An 18,552-nucleotide genomic window follows, 5' to 3' on the forward strand; every position below is an offset into this window, starting at 1 on the left:
TCCCTAAACCTCAGCATCTGCCATCTCCATCTGTCTCATGTTTTTTGTTTACAGATTTAGGGCACAGGTGCTCAGCCAAGGGGTTGCCTTACAGCCTCCTTCCTAAAGCCTAGTAAGCACTTCAGGAAGAAGGTGAGAGGGCTCTGACAGGGTCTCAGAGTCCTCCTGTCTCCTTCTCAAAGCCTAGTTGGTACCTGTCTAGCTTTGGGAAGCAGACATGAGGACTCTAGGACCCTGTCAGAGCCATTGCTTTTGTTGTTTAGTTGTGTCTGACTCTTCGTGACCCCATGGACCAGAGCACGCCAGGCACTCCTGTCTTCCACTGCCTCCCACAGTTTGGTCAAACTCATGTTTGTAGCTTTGAGAACACTGTACAACCACCTCGTCCTCTGTTGTCCCCTTCTCCTTGTGCCCTCAATCTTTCCCACCATCAGGGTCTTTTCCAGGGAGTCTTCTCTTCTCATGAGGTGGCCAAAGTATTGGAGGCTCAGCTTCAGGATCTGTCTTTCCAGTGAGCACTCAGGGCTGATTTCCTTCAGGATGGATCGGTTTGATCTTCTTGCAGTCCATGGGACTCTTAAGAGTCTCCTCCAGCACCAAAATTCACAAGCATCAATTCTTTGGCGATCAGCCTTCTTTATGGTCCAGCTCTCACTTCCATACATCACTACTGGGAAAACCATAGCTTTAACTATACGGACCTTGAGACCTTTGAGTAGCCCTCGCTACTCCTTCCCAAAGCCCTGCATCTCATTTACTTGGCTTTGAGAAGACTGCCCGACAGTTGCGGGTGGGGTGGGGGCTCACATTTTGGCCTCAAACAGGGCGCCATATTACCAAGGTCCACCCCTCCATGTCTCCATCTGTGATTGAGGTCACAAGAACTCATGCAAGGGATCAAAAAGCTGTTCAGAAGAAAGGCTGCTTTGTAACAATAGCAATGCTCTCCTCCGGAGGCTGAAGCAGAAAAATGGTAGGCAAGATGGAAATAAAAGAATGCACGCATTTCTTTATAGTCCTAATTGGAGAAGATCATGGATGAGTATGGAAATGACTGTGTGGAATCTTATGATGACAACTGTCGACAAATGGCAAGTTGTTTTCCTGGAAGAACTGTAGTCAGAGAAGCCTGTCTGAAACCAAGAGAGAAAATAGTCATCTCCTTTCAGAAATGAGGCTGTCAGTGTGCATGTTATTGGATTGTTCAAGCTCATCTCCAGGGAAATTACTTGAGAGCGCGATGAAGAGGTCAGTGATCAGAGCGCTCGGGGGGGAGATGGTAACAGACAACCTGTGGTTAGAAAATCCTGCATTCAAACAGATTGTTCCAATCTGAATTATAGCTTCAAGTTTTCAAAAAATAAAATAAAATAGACATTAAGGCTAGAAAAGAAAGAACTCCCATGTAATTCACAGCCACCAGCCTTCTTCAAGCATTCATATCCAGCATAGAGGACATAAGGAGAGCTTTCCTGGATAAGGCGAAAGCCCCATCTAAGTCCTACAACTACTTCTTACAGAGGAGACCCAGACGTGAGCAGGACCTGAATGCAACAGTGCTCACCTCACTTGTCATTCCCAGTGATACAATCCCTCAGAATTCCACCAGGGGGCTGGAGCCTCTCTCCGATTGGCTACCAAGACAGCTAGTCATAGGGGGGTGGGGCCAGAGGGAGAATAAAAGGAGCCGTTTCTGAGAGAGTGTTCAGATAGGGTTTAGTTTGCGAGGGAGATAGGGTGATGGTTTAAGAGAGAGTGTTGGTTCTGGGTTAAAATGTCCACTTGGAAGAAAATATCTACAACTAGGGAAAGGAGATTCTGAGCTTTGATTGAAGGACTGTGTGTAGTGCCCTGGGAGAGTACAGTGCTGCCCCGCAAGACGAATGCCTCGCAAGACGGAAAACTCGCTAGACGAAAGAGTTTTCCGTTTTGGAGGTGCTTCGCAAAACAAATTTCCTATGGGCTTGCTTCGCAAGACGAAAATGTCTTCCGAGTTCCTGCAGTTTTTCCCCCCCTTTCCCCCCCTTTTTCTAAGCCGCTAAGCCGCTTATCCGCTAAGCCGATAAGCCGCTAAAAGCCGCTAAAAGCCACTAAACTGCTAATAGCGCTAATCCGCTAAGCCGTCAATGGGCTTGCTTCGCAAGACGAAAAAACCGCTAGATGAAGAGAATCGCGGAACGGATTCTTTTTGTCTTGCGAGGCACCACTGTATTAATTCAGTCAGGAGTTAACTGGGAGGTGGAGTTTGAGCAGCAGAATTCGAAGCTGTGGGGACACAGTCTACTTGGGTCTCATTCTCCTTCATATGTCATTTTGCTTTTCTTTTGTTCTTACCTCCACTACAAGCTTGTTTGATGTATGACAAGATTGGCTGAAAAGTGTAATAATATAGCATTAATATTATTATTTTTTAAAGGAGTTCCATTCAACCCAGTTGAGCTCACCTCAGCAAAAAGTAATTGCTGTGTGAGAGAGATTTTCATGGGGATTTCAGCTGCAGAGGTAAAGATCAAAATTTCTCCACCCATCTTATTGCAGTCCTGATGGAAATTGCCACAAACACAAGGGACTGAAAGAGTTTGAGGACGGGAAATGTATGAAGCAATTGTAGACTTGTGAAGTAACAGAGCAGCAGGTGTGAGTGTGCACATTCAAGCAAAAGAAGAGATGACGGACAAAGGAGATTACTAGAATCTACACATTTGTAGACCGAATGAAGAAGCATTGAAATGAACACACTAAAAAGAAAGAAAGAAAGAAAGAAAGAAAGAAAGAAAGAAAGAAAGAGGAAAGCTGGTGGGGAGGAAGAAGTGAGAAGTAGATAAAGGAGAGCAGTAGAATGAAGAGGAGTCTTCTCCAGGCTAAACATACCCAACTCCCTCAAGGCTTTGTTGTGGTTCGAGGACCCGATCCCCGCTTTGAAGAATAAAGACACACGGATACAGTGTATAAGGTTAATGGGCAAGAAAAGGCCACAACTTTATTGATTACAGCAAGTGAGAAGGTATTGGCTTAGGCATTGGACTATAAAAGATTGACTCCACCCACTCAAAGAGGGGTGAGCCTAAAGAGGGGTTATTCACCAGTAAGGGGAGCCTGTTGATGCTAATACAACTATAAGCTCTCCCCTGATGTCACCGAGGGTCGTGCCATGGCCCCCGACCACACAGGCATCGGACAGGATCCACGACCGCCGGATTCCTTTAACGGAATACCCAAATCATATTGGTTGTCCTCCTTTGCACATGTTCCAGCTTGTCAATGTCCTTCTTAAACTGTGGGGCTCAGAACTGGACATAGTACTCCAGGTGGGATCCGACCAAGGTAGAAAAGAGTGATAATATGACTTCCCTTGATCAAATCAGTATACTTTTTTTCTGATGCTGCTGCTGCAACACAGTGTTGACTTATGTGATAACAAGCTTGTTATCTACTAAGACCCCTGGATTCTTTTCACATGTGCTGCTGTCAAGCCAGGTGTATCCCATCCTATTTTAACCTACCTCACAAGGTTGTTGTGGAGCTTGTAAACCACCTTGAGCTCCAGGGACAAAAAATTGGGATAGAAATGCAACAAATAAACAAATGATATCTAATATCTGTGCACCAACGTTTCCCCCTGTTGAAATTCATTTTATTAGAATCATAGAATCATAGAGTTGGAAGAGACCACAAGGGCCATCGAGTCCAACCCCCTGCCAAGCAGGAAACACCATCAGAGCACTCCTGACATATGGGTTGTCAAGCCTCTGCTTAAAGACCTCCAAAGAAGGAGACTCCACCACACTCCTTGGCAGCAAATTCCACTGTCGAACAGCTCTTACTGTCAGGAAGTTCTTCCTAATGTTTAGGTGGAATCTTTTTTCTTGTAGTTTGGAACCATTGCTCCGTGTCCGCTTCTCTGGAGCAGCAGAAAACAACCTTTCTCCCTCCTCTATGTGACATCCTTTTATATATTTGAACATGGCTATTAGTTTTGGCCCAGTTCTCCAAACTGTTAAGATAATCTTGAATCCTGATTCTGTCTTCCGAGGTGTTAACCCTCCCACTTTGGTGTCATATGCCAATTTGATGACCATCTCCTCTATTATTTTATCAAAGGTAAAGGTACCCCTGACCGTTAGGTCCAGTCGCGGACGACTCTGGGGTTGCACACTCATCTCACTCTATAGGCTGAGGGAGCCAGCATTTGTCCACAGACAGCTTCCAGGTCATGTGGCCAGCACGACTAGGCCGCTTCTGGCGAACCAGAGCAGCACACGGAAACACCGTTTACCTTCCCACCAGAGCAGTACCTATTTATCTACTTGCACTTTGACGTGCTTTTGAACTGCTAGGTGGGCAGGAGCAGGGACCGAGCAACGGGAGCTCACCCCGTTGTGGGGATTCAAACCGCCGACCTTCTGATCAGCAAGCCCTAGGCTCTGTGGTTTAGACCACAGCGCCACCCGCATCCCCCTATTCTTTTATCAAAGTAATTGATAAATATGTTGAGCAACACCAGGCCCAGAGCAGAACCCAGTGGTCCCTTTTTTGAGAATGATCAGGAATGATTGGTGAGCACTCTGGGTTCAGACAGTCAACTGGCTGTGAACCCACCTAATAATAACATCATCTAGTCAATATTTTACCAGCTTCTCCTCAAGAAGATCATGGGAGACATTGTCGAAAGCCTTCCTGAAACAGAAATACACTACATCTACAGCGTTCACCTGATCCACCAAGCTTGTAGCTCTATCAAAAGAAAGAAATGAGATTCATTTTGCATGACTTCTTTTTGAGAAACCCAAGCTAGCTCTTAGTAAAACCAGCCTCCTTTTCTAAGTGCTTACAGACCCACTGTTTAATTATCTGTTCTAGGATCTCTCCTGGTATTGACGTCAAGATGACTGGTCAGTAGTTGCCTGGGTCTTCTTCATTCCCCTTTGGGGAAAAAAAAGGTTCCCTTCTCCGGCCATTCTAAGACTTTATTTTCCTTATATATATATATATATATATATATATATATATATATATATATAAAATATTTATTAAGATTTTGGAAATTACAAAAAGAAAAAAGAAAAATTGAACATACCAAGACAGAAACAAAAACAAAAACACTACATAAAACATTAAATTAACAAAACAAAACAAAAACAATTAAAAACACTTCCAATATTTTCAAATCTTAACTTTCATACACTTGTTTCATTGACTTCCTCAACGCCTCCCTTTTCGTATTCCACTTCAATTAACTATTTCAGCAAGTCCTTTCAATCTTCATCTATTTTCTATCTTAAAGTTAATTTTAACATATTGTAACCTAGTTTTTTTTCCCTTTCTAAGACTTTATTTTCCATACACAGGGTCAGGGTCAGGTCATCCAGAAAACTACAGCACTAAGGCAAATATTTGCATCGTAAATGCTGTCATCATCATGATATATATTCATTTTTAGATCGGCATAAGCTGATAATTGTAAGCTCAGCGTTCTTACCAAGAAATGAACTGGGGAAACCACCACAGATCTCGGAGGGTAAGGAAGACCTTCTGTGGTGACGTGTCGAAGGTGTGGGATCTAATGAAAAGGTGGTGAGATATTTTGGCAAATGCAAGATGACTTCTAGACGGTGAAGTTGCCTTCCTCTAACCACTGAAGATTTCAAAGGGAATGGAGCCCTAATTGTTCTAAAGGTTCAACCTCTTCTCAAAATAGAACAAAAGAGAAGCGTCAGTGTCTCTGTTCAAGAAGCATGAAGCTATATATTGTGACGATCTGCCTTTTTTGCTTCTACTTTGAGCCTCTTCATGGTAAGTGATCTCCACAGTCTCCCGGCAGCCATTTACTGATCAATTTACTAGTGGAAGGTTGTGTGGGGAAGAGGTAGCAGAGGAAGACTGGTCAGAAAGCCTTGGTGGAAAAAAAAAAAGGCACCTTAACTTTCACAGTGAACGTTTCTGTAGTCTTTTAAATGTCTCTGTGGGAAGTGGGGGGTTATTGTTTTGCCGGTTTGGCTTAATTATTTACTTGTGTTTTATTTTGTATTTTATTCTGTGAACTGCCTTGAGATCTTTTGATGAAGGGCGGTATATAAATTTAAATTAAAAATAAATAAAACCAACAGCTTTTTACATGGAAATACGTTAGTTTTGAACTGAACCGCTGCTTAAATTCAAAGGATGGGTGGATTTCTGCCATCATCAGTGGGTGCCTCCTGTGGTTTTTGAGGCAAAAAAGTAATGTATTTTTCCCCCTTTTACATATACAAAGAAAGCGAACCTTTATCTGTTTATGTACCGCATATTGATAAACCTATCCTTCAACAATGCTTTAAAAACCAACTATAGTTTTAAAAAAGCAGCGGTAGTCAAATATTTCATTATCTAATTAGTGATTCTGGAAATTCGGCTGTCTAGAGGTCAAGTCGAGCTGATTTGTTTGTCTTACTAAATAAGCCCCTTTTTTTGAAGATGTAGCTAGACACCTTCCAGATAAATACAGCTTTTTTGGGTTTCCAATTGTGGCATAGCTCCCCATCCCTTAGGACCTTTCCAATATGTCAGTTCTTTTGTTAAGTAAGTGTGATGTGTCCACATGGTTAGCGTGGTTCTATCTGATTGTTGCAATAAGTTCTCCTGTGAAAAGTTGCTTTTCAGTAGGTATCCCTTGCTTGTTCAATACATTTCAAATTAATAAAAACACAGTGACTCCTTCCCGCTTAGTTCAGAACATATCTGTTGTTGCTTACCTTTCGTGCTTGGAACCTAGATATTTGAAAGACCTCCTCCTTCTACTTTAGGAGCCTGTCCAAATGTTATATTCCTCAGAGTTCCCTCTCAGGTCCACTGCCTCTGAGGTGGGGCATGTTAGACGGCAGAAAGGGTCTTCTCAGGTCACCATGAAATGTCTCCTCAAGGGAGACACCACCTGGTACCAAACTTGGTGCCTTTTCAGGTCAGGCTTTCCACCATGTCATTTGAGCTGGTTTTAAATCACCTCGCTCTGTTCTCTTCATCCCTCTTTGCTGTCTTAAATCCCACTATCGGATTTTATGTCTTCTTATTAATATTGTGAGCTCTGCTGGGAGCTGGTTTCAACTGAAGGGTGGCATAATTGCATTTTAAACAAAGAAATAAACAAATACATTAGGAGTTCATGTGCCCAACCCAGAAACTTTGGTCACTGAATTTTGGGACATCAGACAGAGCTTCTTTCCCACTGCCCAACCCACCACACTCTCTTAAATATCAATATTTTATTAATCTTTTAAAGAGACAAAAACAACAAGAGAACAGAAATAGAGTTGCCATATTTTGAAGAGCAAAACTTTTCACATTTGCCAACTTTTACTTTTAACTATGGATCACTATGACGACTCTACCCATGAAAAAGAGGACATGTCCTGGAAAAAGAGGACATATGGCAACCCTGCAAGTTGTCCATAAATCTAGCCCTTATATAGAGCAAGGCACCTGAGAACAGCAGAAGGGAGACTCAGTGGAGGACAAAGGGCTTGTGTGAATAGTACATCCTCTGGGATTCTGTTTCCCTCTTGGCTGCCAAATAGCTCAGTTGGTTGAGCATGAGACTCACAATCTCAGTGTTGTGAGTTTGAGACCCACGTTGGACACTGAGATTCCTGCTACTTATTAATACTACTTATTAACATACAATGTTTGCAGAATAAGAAATGTTTTCCATGGGTGAAAAAAAACACCTGTTTTATTTTTAGGTGGTGACTCCTGTTCATCATTTGCGTCCAGCAGAGCTTCGCTGAAAGGTACATACTTTTTTGGGGGATGCTTGGATGGAATCAATCTAGCATGCCAAACTTTATTTCTATTTTTACTGTTGCGGATCTAGAGAAATGATACAAAAATTTAGAGGAAAGAAATGATGTCTACAATCCTGTATCATGTTAGGCTGTTTAAATCTCATTCAAGTAATTGGGATTAAAGCAGCCTGTGTATGGGATTGGAGCAAAGGATTACGATCCAGTATGCATGTACAGTGGTACCGCAGCTTACATACGCTTCAGGTTACATACGCTTCAGGTTACAGACTCTGCTAACCCAGAAATAGTGCTTCAGGTTAAGAACTTTGCTTCAGGATAAGAACAGAAATCATGCTCCGGTGGCGCAGCGGCAGCAGGAGGCCCCATTAGCTAAAGTGGTGCTTCAGGTTAAGAACAGTTTCAGGTTAAGAACGGACCACCGGAACGAATTAAGTACTTAACCTGAGGTACCACTGTATACTTAAGCACCACTGAAATCAACAAAGATTAAGCATCCCCAATTCTGAGCTGGATTGCACTTAACATGATTTAAGAAGATTCCATGGACAAGGATCTGACCAAGTCAGTTTTAAACTTTGAGATATCATCCGGAAGATCTGTTCAGAATAAACTATTTTGGCTGGCATTTCATCACATTTATAAACTGCAAGTTTGCAGCCTTCAGACTGGGTCATCAAATGATCGAGCTCAGTCCCTGGCAAGGGCACAGAAGAGAGGAAAACTGAGAGTGAAAGACTTAGAAGAACTTTAAAACTTTCTAAGGCAAATGAATGGGACGCGGGTGGCGCTGTGGGTTAAACCACAGAGCCTAGGACTTGCTGATCAGAAGGTCAGCGGTTCGAATCCCCACGACGGGGTGAGCTCCCGTTGCTTGGTCCCAGCTCCTGCCAACCTAGCAGTTCGAAAGCACGTCAAAGTGCAAGTAGATAAATAGGTACTGCTCTGGCGGGAAGGTAAACGGTGTTTCTGTGTGCTGCTCTGGTTTGCCAGAAGCGGCTTAGTCATGCTGGCCACATGATCTGGAAGCTGTACGCCGGCTCCCTCGGCCAATAAAGTGAGATGAATACTGCAACCCCAGAGTCAGCCATGACTGGACCTAATGGTACCTTTACCTTTTTAAGGCAAACGAATGCTTGCTAAAATTAAACTATACAGGGGTGGCCAACTCCCAAGAGACTGTGATCTACTGGCAGTGATCTACCCCCTTTTTGGGGTTCAGGGCAAAGTTACTGAACTTTTTTTAGGGAGTAAGAAAGGAGGTAAGCCCCGTTTTTGGGGAGATCAAGGCTAAGCTCTTGGGAGGGAGAAAGGGGAAGAGCCACTCACAGATTGCTGAGGAAGCAAACAACCTCACTGAGTAAACTCCATCTTCCCTTCTGCAGATTGTGCAACAATGGAGGGGGTGGGGCTGGATCCTATTTTACCAACGCTAAGGAAAGGGACCCAGCAATCGACTGCGATCTACCAAAACCTCCTGGGGATCTACCAGTAGATCGCGATCAAGCTGCTGGACATCCCTGAACTATACAAATACGAACATCATCATCATCAAAATTAATAATAATTCTATTTACATGCTGCCCTTTATCAAAAGATCGCAGGGTGATGTACAACATTAAAAACAAATTTCATGGAGTAAAATAATAAAACAACAATGAAATCAGAGGATGGTAATAGATAGCATAATAATAAAAATAGCCATTAAAATTCAAATGACTTTTTGCTTACGCAAACCAGTTGAGCAGTTTGGGAAGATTTCACTGGAAATTCTTGGCCGTAGAGCAGAGATAGTCAAGATCAGGGGTCAGCAACCTTTTGCAGCAGGGGGCCTGTCCACTGTCCCTTAGACCTTGCAGGAGGCCGGACTATTTTTTTTTTTTTGGGGGGGATGAACAAATTCCTATGCCCCACAAATAAGCCAGAGATGCATTTTAAATAAAAGCACACATTCTACTCATGTAAAAAAATGCTAATTCCCGGACCGTCCGTAGGCCGGATTGAGAAGGCGATTGTGCCGGATCCGGCCCACGGGCCTTAGGTTGCCTACCCATGGCCAAGATGGTTGCCTCCAGATGTTGTGGACTACAACTCTCATCATCCCTGGTCATCCTAGTTGGGGCTTATGGGAGTTGCAGTCCATCTTATTGGGTATCTTGGCCGTAGGTGGGCATAGATGTTCCTGTTGCTTATGGTAGCTCATGATGCACATGTTATAAGACCAGAGAAAACATCAGGGATTGGGGGTCTAGAAAGAGCATAACTCCCCTCTTTATCGTTCCTCTTTTCCTCAAATGTTCTTTTTTAAAATAAAATAAAATAGAAGAAGAGATGCTTGTACTTCCAATGGGATTTTTCTTCTATATGCTTGTTGTGAACAATTTCATTCTCTCTCCATTTCCAGGGAATCTTACTGCCTCCAATGATGAATTTCCGAGAGAAAACTTCACATTTGACTGCCCTTTGCCACACAGTGCTGACATCTTCCATATAAAACTGTTCAGAGGGCAGCACAAAGAGAAAGTCTGTGATCTCTACATAGAAAAAGGGAAACCACGTATTAAAGGGAGTGAGATTTGTAATCCAGTGCATTCCGGTGATAAAGTGTCATTTGTTCTCAGAGATTTGAAAAGCAAAGATAGTGATACCTACATCAGCTGCCTAGAAATCTATGCTCCTGTCCCTCATTGTTGTGAAACAATTGAAAAACATCTATATATCCAAGGTCAGTAGACTGCTTTATCTTTGTTGTCTAGGTGTAAAAATGAGAGTCCTGCTAGTCATTCATCTGTGATAACAGATACACCTTATGCGGTTGTTTAGTCGTGTCCGACTCTTCATGGCCCCATAGACCAGAGCATGCCAGTCACTGCTGTCTTCCACTGCCTCCCACAGTTTGGTCAAACTCATGCTGGTAGCTTCGAGAACACTGTCCAACCATCTCGTCCTCTGTCGTCCCCTTCTCCTTGTGCCCTCCATCTTTCCCAACATCAGGGTCTTTTCCAGGGAGTCTTCTCTTCTCATGAGGTGGCCAAAGTCTTGGAGTCTCAGCTTCAGGATCTGTCCTTCCAGTGAGCACTCAGGGCTGATTTCCTTCAGAATGGATAGGTTTGATCTTCTTGCAGTCCACGGGACTCTCAAGAGTCTCATCCAACACCATAATTCAAAAGCATCCATTATTCGGCGATCAGCCTTCTTTATCGTCCAGCTCTCACTTCCATACATCACTACTGGGAAAACCATAGCTTTAACTTTATGGACCTTTGTTGGCAAGGTGATGTCTCTGTTTTTTAAGATGCCTAAAGTCTAGAAAGTTAAATCATCCTTCCAGTATAGAAGGCTTTCTATACTGCATTTTTTAAAAGTGAGAATTTATCTCTTGGCTTATTAATGTGTTGTTTTCTGGGGACAGTGTGGCATTATGATGGTAAACCTACAATTCAAATTTAACAGTCAGATCTACTGTGTTGGGAGGAAAACTGCCACATTTCCCCTGAGGTTCATGAGACTAGGATGGTAGCCAGTTCTACAACTTTCTCCGTGCCTCCTCCTTCCCTCCATCTGTGACTGTGGCCTTACCCTCATGAGGGATAGGTGTGGCTGGTAGAGGTGGAGTGAAAATTCGATTCAGTTTGCTTTTAAAGGCAAATTGATTGAATTCACACCTCCCAAAACCACGCTCCAACCAAATTCCAAGCCATCGCTTGAAATCTGCACTTCAGTGAACGTTGCGATGCAGTTCTTCTGTCAAACAATGTTTAGCGAGATGCATATATCAGGGGAAAGTTTGCATGAAAATGAGTATATTAGTAATACAAAATTAGGGGGAACTGCTTGAAAAAAATGTGTACATTAGTCGGAAACCGCCTGGGAGAAATTTAGTATGCATTTAGTAAGGCTGTTGGATTTTCATGAGGATTTTTAAAATGAAGAACTGTGTTTAAGATTGGAGAAATCATAAAATGAAATGGCAGATCCTTCCATCCCTCGTCACTAGGGCTAAGGAAGACTGGCAAATAAAGAAGGAAAGAAGGAAAGAAGGAAAGAAATAAATGTACAGACAATAGTGGTTGATCTTAGGCCGGAAGATCTAATAAAAACTATTTATTTATATTTTTTTCAGAAGATGCAGAAGATTCAAAAGTTTCAGAAGATTCAAAGGTTTCCTGCTTGTTCTCAGAATCTGCATCATGGATACTCATTGGGCTCACTGTTTTTTCCGTTGTTGCCTGCATCTTCTGTTTCACAGCATGCTGCCTGAGAAATGTGGTAAGTGCTCTGCACAGCCTTCTTCAAAGGCTCCTAACCTGTCCCTGTGAGATGGAGCGACATTTGGGCTTTCGTTAGTGAGATGCAGAGTCAGTAACACCCTCGCACACCTACAGAGTCAGCACGTCGAATGGAAACTGCTTTGATGAACAAATTTGAGCCATTTATTCACGACCAGAATTCAGTCACCGGTGACAGCAGTTTACTTTCAATTTCTCTAAGACAGAGCTGCTTATCGATTTAAAGACCTGGAGCTCGAGGAAAGGGAGAGGGGGGGAAAACTTTGTGAGCATCAGCAAAAACGACCCGAGGAAGCAATCCCCCTTATTGCTTCCTTCCAAAGGAGAAACAAATAACTGGCCAGCTCTGAAGTCATTTGAGCAGTCTTCGTGAGAAGACAGTGAATTTAGTTTATTTCTTTTTCCACAAAATCTGACAAAGTTGCCTCCAAGTCCATTTTGGATTCTTCCTGTTTGAAAGTAGGCCTCAGGGCCAGGTTACACCTTGTTTTTTCCTTCATAAGGAGATAATAATAATAATAATAATAATAATAATAATAATAATAATAATAAATTTTATTTATATCCCGCACTCCCCAGCCGAAGCCGGGCTCAGGGCAGCTAACAACAATAAAATAGTACAACATTCTAAAATCATTCATTATAAAATTAATTCAAATCAAATTGATGGCAACCATTGGGCTAGAGATTCTGTGAAGATTGCCAAAGGAGGGAGTCAGGCTGTGCCCTGACCAAAGGCCTGGTGGAACAGCTCTGTCTTGCAGGTCCTGCGGAAAGATGTCAAGTCCCGCAGAGCCCTAGTCTCTTGTGACAGAGCGTTCCACCAGATCGGAGCCATAGCCGAAAAAGCCCTGGCTCTAGTTGAGGCCAGTCTAACCTCTCTGTGGCCTGGGACCTTCAAGATGTTTTTATTTGAAGACCATAAGTTCCTCTGTGGGACATACCAGGAGAGGCGGTCCCGTAGGTACGAGGGTCCTAGGCCATATAGGGCTTTAAAGGTTAAAACCAGTACCTTAAACCTGATCCTGTACTCCACTGGGAGCCAGTGCAGCTGGTATAGCACCGGGTGAATGTGATCTCGCAGCGTGGACCCCGTAAGGAGTCTTGCCGCGGCATTCTGCACCTGCTGGAGTTTCTGGGTCAGTCTCAAGGGCAGCCCCACGTAGAGACTAACACGTAGATGTTAGTGCAGGTGCCCCCCTTTTTTGAGGGTCGGGATTGGGTACGTACACAAGGAAGCTTCCATTGATACCAGCTTCCTGATTTGCGTACACAAGGCCCAAAAGACAGACGGACGGAATGCGACATTCGCACGTAACATTGTTCATCCGTCCCAACACCATCTGAATGTATGTGTGAATTGGTCCTTGGAGATGAACCATAGCTTTAGCAAACCGTAGAAAACCTAAGATGGGAAAGTTAGGTGTGTTGAAACCATAAAGGTAAAGGTAAAGGTACCCCTGCCCGTACGGGCCAGTCTTGACAGACTCTGGGGTTGTGCGCCCATCTCACTTAAGAGGCCAGGGGCCAGCGCTGTCCGGAGACACTTCCGGGTCACGTGGCTAGCGTGACATCGCTGCTCTGGCGAGCCAGAGCCGCACACGGAAACGCCGTTTACCTTCCCGCTGGTAAGCGGTCCCTATTTATCTACTTGCACCCGGAGGTGCTTTCGAACTGCTAGGTTGGCAGGCGCTGGGACAGAGCAGCGGGAGCGCACCCCGCCGCAGGGATTCGAACCGCCGACCTTTCGATCGGCAAGTCCTAGGCGCTGAGGCTTTAACCCACAGCGCCACCTGCGTCCCACGTTGAAACCATAGCCATATCTATATACAGGCCTGGCCCACTTTGAGCAGCGAATCAGGACACGCCAGCCTGGTCTATATGGATATACAGTGGTACCTTGGTTCTCAAACTTAATCCGTTCCAGAAGTCCGTTCCAAAACCAAAGCATGCTTTCCCAAAGAAAGTAATGCAAAACGGATTAATCCGTTCCAGACTTTTAAAAACAACCCTAAAACAGCAATTTAACATGGATTTTACTATCTAACGAGACCATTGATTCATAAAATGAAAGCAATAATCAATGTACTGTACTATGAAATAAATAAGACAGTATTGCAGATGATAAAAATTAAAATTATTATTATTTCTTACCTGCACAGATGATAGTCATTGTTTATCCATTTCTGCAGTCACACAATCAATCAGTAAGCTGAACTAGGTTCCACATGGTCACAAATTAACTGAAAAAGCCTCAAAAACAAAAAAAGCAAAATAAATAGCAAAAACAAAAGCACCAAACTTAATCCATTCCAGAAGTCCATTTGACTTTTGTAATGTTCGAAAACCAAGGCGCAGCTTCTGATTGGTGCAGGTGCCCTGGAAGCAATAGCTGACAGCCGCAGCGGGCGTTTGGCTTCCGAGAAACGTTCAAAAACCGGAACACTTACTTCTGGGTTTTGGGCGTTTGAGAACCAAGGTGTTTGAGAACCAAGGTAGCACTGTAGATAGAAATCAGCAATCTAAAATCTTTAATGTCTGTTTCCAGGTTTGCCGCCATGTCACGAGCTCTCATGACTACAACAATGAATACATGTCCATGGCAGCTGTGAAGCCCATCTAATAACCCACCACTCAGAGGTAATACACAATTCTATCAGTGGCGTACGGACCATGGACTAGTGGGACTAGGCTAGTTCCCCCCTAGTTTCCGGCAGGACCTTTCTGTGTACCAGGTACCAGGCTCTGTGTATCTGAGTGCATGCGCCCCCCCTCTCTCTCCCCCTGTAAAGGCTGCAAAAAACTGCACGACCCTGCAAAGCAATACACACACACATGAGCTGGAAGTGGCTGCTTGAAGCAGAACTGCAGACCCTCTCATATATATATATATATATATATGTATGTATGTATGTGTGTGTGTGTGTGTGTGTGTGTGTGTGTAAAGGTAAAGGGACCCCTGACCATTAGGTCCAGTCGTGGCCGACTCTGGCGTTGCGGCGCTCATCTCGCTTTACTGGCCGAGGGAGCCGGCGTACAGCTTCCGGGTCATGTGGCCAGCATGACTAAGCTGCTTCTGGCAAATCAGAGCAGCGCACAGAAACACCATTTACCTTCCCGCCGGAGTGGTACCTATTTATCTACTTGCACTTTGACGTGCTTTCGAACTGCAGGAGCAGGGACTGAGCAACGGGAGCTCACCCCATCGCGGGGATTCGAACCGCCAACCTTCTGATTGGCGAGTCCTAGGCTCTGTGGTTTAACCCACAGCGCCACCCACGTCCATATATATATATATATATGATTTTCAGTTATATACATTTCAATAGTTTTACAATAATCTTAACATTTCAAAACTTGACTTCCTCCCTCCTCTTTCTGCAATGCAGTTCTGCAGCTAAGTCACCTCTGCAAAGATGCATTAGTGAAAATAACAAAAGAATGCGCTGTACTGCAGAAAACCGCATTGCAAAAATGTGTACAATAGGCAAAATTGCATACATGGATGTGCATATTAGCAGAGATTGGCACTAAAATGCCAGTGAGTTTTCATGAGGACTTGTTTAGAAATGAAGAAATCACAAGCTGACATGGAAATGTGAAGGACTGAACTCAAGACTGTAAAAATGAGAAACCGAGAGGAACCCAAACGCTAGCTGCTGCTTCTAACATTTTATTAAACCATGGTCTCATGAATTGATTGAGGAGTGGATGTTATTTTTGGTCAATCAGGTGAAATAATAACTTTAGATCCTTATCATAGCTGTCAAGCGTCCCTTATTTGGAGGGACAGTCCCTTATCCCAGTGCCATGTCCCGCTGCTGTCCCTTATTGATGGAAGTCCCTTAAATTTCCCAGGTTTCAAAGGAAGCAGCTCTCTCCCTCCCTCCCTGCCGGCCAGGGAGGAGGGAGGCTCCAACTGTGTTGCTTGGCTACCCGGCCCGCCCCCCTCCGGCCTCTTCTCACCAGCCTCGGCCCCCGGGAACCCCTCCCCGCTGGACTGGCGGGAGCCTCGGGCCCTTCCGCCGCCATCCTCCTCGAGGCCGCCGAACTGAGCGTCTCTGCCTGGGGCCTCCCCTCTGCCCGTCACCACGGCTGTGCCGCCGAAGGACCCGGATGAGATGGGCAGCCTGGCATGGTCTATGAATTGCTGAGTAGCCTTGAGAGGAGAGCAAGGGCAACCATAGAGAAAGCAATTCAGAGAGAGGAGGAAGAGGAGGAGGCGGAGGCGCAGGCAGGTGTTCCAAGGGCTACAAGGGAAGGACCGCAAGCGCTTCTCCCATAGATTTGTAGTGGTAGACTAGCATAGATGGTCTGATCTGCGGGTTTACTTTGGGCGCTATTTCCCTGCCCCTTCCTCCCACCCTGCCTGATGGAACTGAGAGCTGCAGATGGAGCACGAGAGAAAAGATACAGAACTGCAGCAGCATCTTCGTAGCTTGGACTTTGTTTTGCACAAAAAGTGGTTGCTGCTTGTAGTTATTTAATTGCAGTGTTTCATCGGCTGGTGTCTTGAGCAGCAACCTCTGGAAACGAAGGGCTAAAAACCAGCGCTGCTCTCCAAAATGATCTGGTCCCTTTTAACTGATTGACTAAAATCCCTTATTTTGGCTGCTGGTCCCTTATTTTCAAATCTGTAAGTTGACAGCTATGATCCTTATGTCACAGGGCCTTTTAATTTCTTCCAGGTGGTTCAGAGCTTCAGTTTAAGGCGTGGCTTCTGGAGTGCAGCAGAGAGAGGACACTGAACAAGAAATCTCTGTCCACCTTGCAGTGTTCAGTTTGGGCCTTGCGGTCACATGCTGACATCTGCTCAAGAAGAAAACTTCTCATGCTGCAGCCTCACTTCCCTGTTGCGTCTTGCCCAAACCATTCTTCATGTACGAAGCACCCAGAACATGCCCAAACTACATTGATCAAATTTAATGGGTCTGTGTTTGCTTTTTGAAGGGATTTTCTTTTTGCAGCTATTCGGAAAGCAAGGCTTTCAGGGCCAGATTCAACTAACCAGAGGACTGTGTGCGCATTATATATTTAAAGCACACCTCTCTCTAAGAATCCTGGGAACTGTACTTTAGCCCTCACAAATAATCCCCAGCGCCCTTAACAAACAAGAGGGAGGGATTCAACTAACTTGGCATGCTACCAGAAGCCAGAGCAAGGGCTTTCGCTTGCACCACAGGTCTTCCCCTTCTCCTCCCCGCTCTGGGCACCCCCTGTCCCTCCCCAAAATATGCTCTGGGGAATTGGGAGACTCCCAGAACAGCATGCATGGGGGGAGGAGAGGGGGATCATTCTGTCAGAAAAGCTTTCGCTGATGGAACAGTCGGAAGAGCATGAGGTCAAATTCCTCCCAAAACTTTTGATGGCAGGTTTCCTGTTCTCCATCTAGGGACGCAGGTAGTGCTGTGGGTTAAACCACAGAGCCTAGGACTTGCTGATCAGAAGGTTGGCGGTTTGAATCCCCGCGATGGGGTGAGCTCCCGTTGTCTGGTCCCTGCTCCTGCCAACCTAGCAGTTCGAAAGCACATCCAAGTGCAAGTAGATAAATAGGTACCGCTCCAGCGGGAAGGTAAACGGCGTTTCCGTGAGCTGCTCTGGTTCGCCAGAAGCAGCTTAGTCATGCTGGTCACATGACCTGGAAGCTGTACGCCGGCTCCCTTGGCCAGTAAAGCGAGATGAGCGCCGCAACCCCAGAGTCAGGGGTCCCTTTACCTTTACCTTTAACTTCCTGTTCTCCACTTCCCCAAACCCTAAGAGCTGAGATATCTATATATCAGTGGACTCGAGTAAAATAACCAGCAGTATTACGCCATTATGCTGTGTGGTTGGACTATAGCCTCCTGCGGAAGGATAAGAGATGACTGGAAGACACCTGAGACTTGTTGAGAACACTCTCAGCCCAAGCATTTATGAGCAAAGTCTCTGCAGATCACCCTTTTGCGTTGCATGGAGGGTGAGGGCTGTTGTGGTCCTTCCTGCCTGGTGAGAGCCAGGAGCTTCGGGAGCTTCGGAGTGTGTCATGTCGCCCCATGTCATGCGAACTCAAGTTGAGGAGACAGCACCGGACCTCTGAGCGCTTCTGCTACCTATAAATACACACTCCGGACAGAACCAGCCATGACCCGAGAGAGTTGTTCGGGCATTGCCACCTTTTCTGGGGCTTCTTAAGAAAGAACAGCATGCTCTGAGGGAAGGCAGAGGTGAATGAGCCGGGCAAGGGACTACACAAACCATCGACTTCCAGCTGGCTTCAGAGCACTCTGCCACTCTACGTTTTATGTAACATATTTGTTTGGGTGTTTGGAAATTTTAGACTGCCCTTGGATGACTTGGGAGAAAGGCAGTATCTTAACTGAATAATTAATGTTTGATAGGTGAGGCTGATGGCCTCTGAGGTATTTTGGATGTGCTAGTTGTTGCTATGGTCCCCATGTGTTAGTTGCTTCCATTTACCGTATTTTTTGCTCTATAAGACTCACTTTTTC

At 44.8% G+C, this 18,552-nt stretch overlaps 1 protein-coding gene across 2 annotated transcripts; it reads left to right on the forward strand.

Moving 5' to 3' along the window:
* The first annotated feature begins 5,588 nt into the window (after positions 1 to 5,588).
* On the forward strand, positions 5,589 to 17,571 carry ICOS (inducible T cell costimulator). Of its 2 annotated transcripts, none has more exons than XM_079983242.1 (6): positions 5,589 to 5,793; positions 7,716 to 7,763; positions 10,180 to 10,500; positions 11,902 to 12,044; positions 14,613 to 14,704; positions 16,753 to 17,571. In XM_079983242.1, exons 1-5 carry the CDS (start codon positions 5,736 to 5,738, stop codon positions 14,685 to 14,687), a joined length of 645 nt encoding a protein of 214 aa, XP_079839368.1. In that variant the 5' UTR covers positions 5,589 to 5,735; the 3' UTR covers positions 14,688 to 14,704; positions 16,753 to 17,571. The 2 variants fall into 2 exon arrangements, with proteins under 2 accessions (XP_079839368.1, XP_079839367.1); XM_079983241.1 differs by having other exon boundaries at positions 5,591 to 5,793; positions 11,899 to 12,044; positions 16,753 to 17,567.
* Positions 17,572 to 18,552: the final 981 nt, after the last annotated feature.

Source organism: Podarcis cretensis, assembly GCF_951804945.1.
Source record: "Podarcis cretensis genome assembly, chromosome: 1".
In the NCBI taxonomy this organism is placed as follows: Eukaryota; Metazoa; Chordata; class Lepidosauria; order Squamata; family Lacertidae; genus Podarcis; species Podarcis cretensis.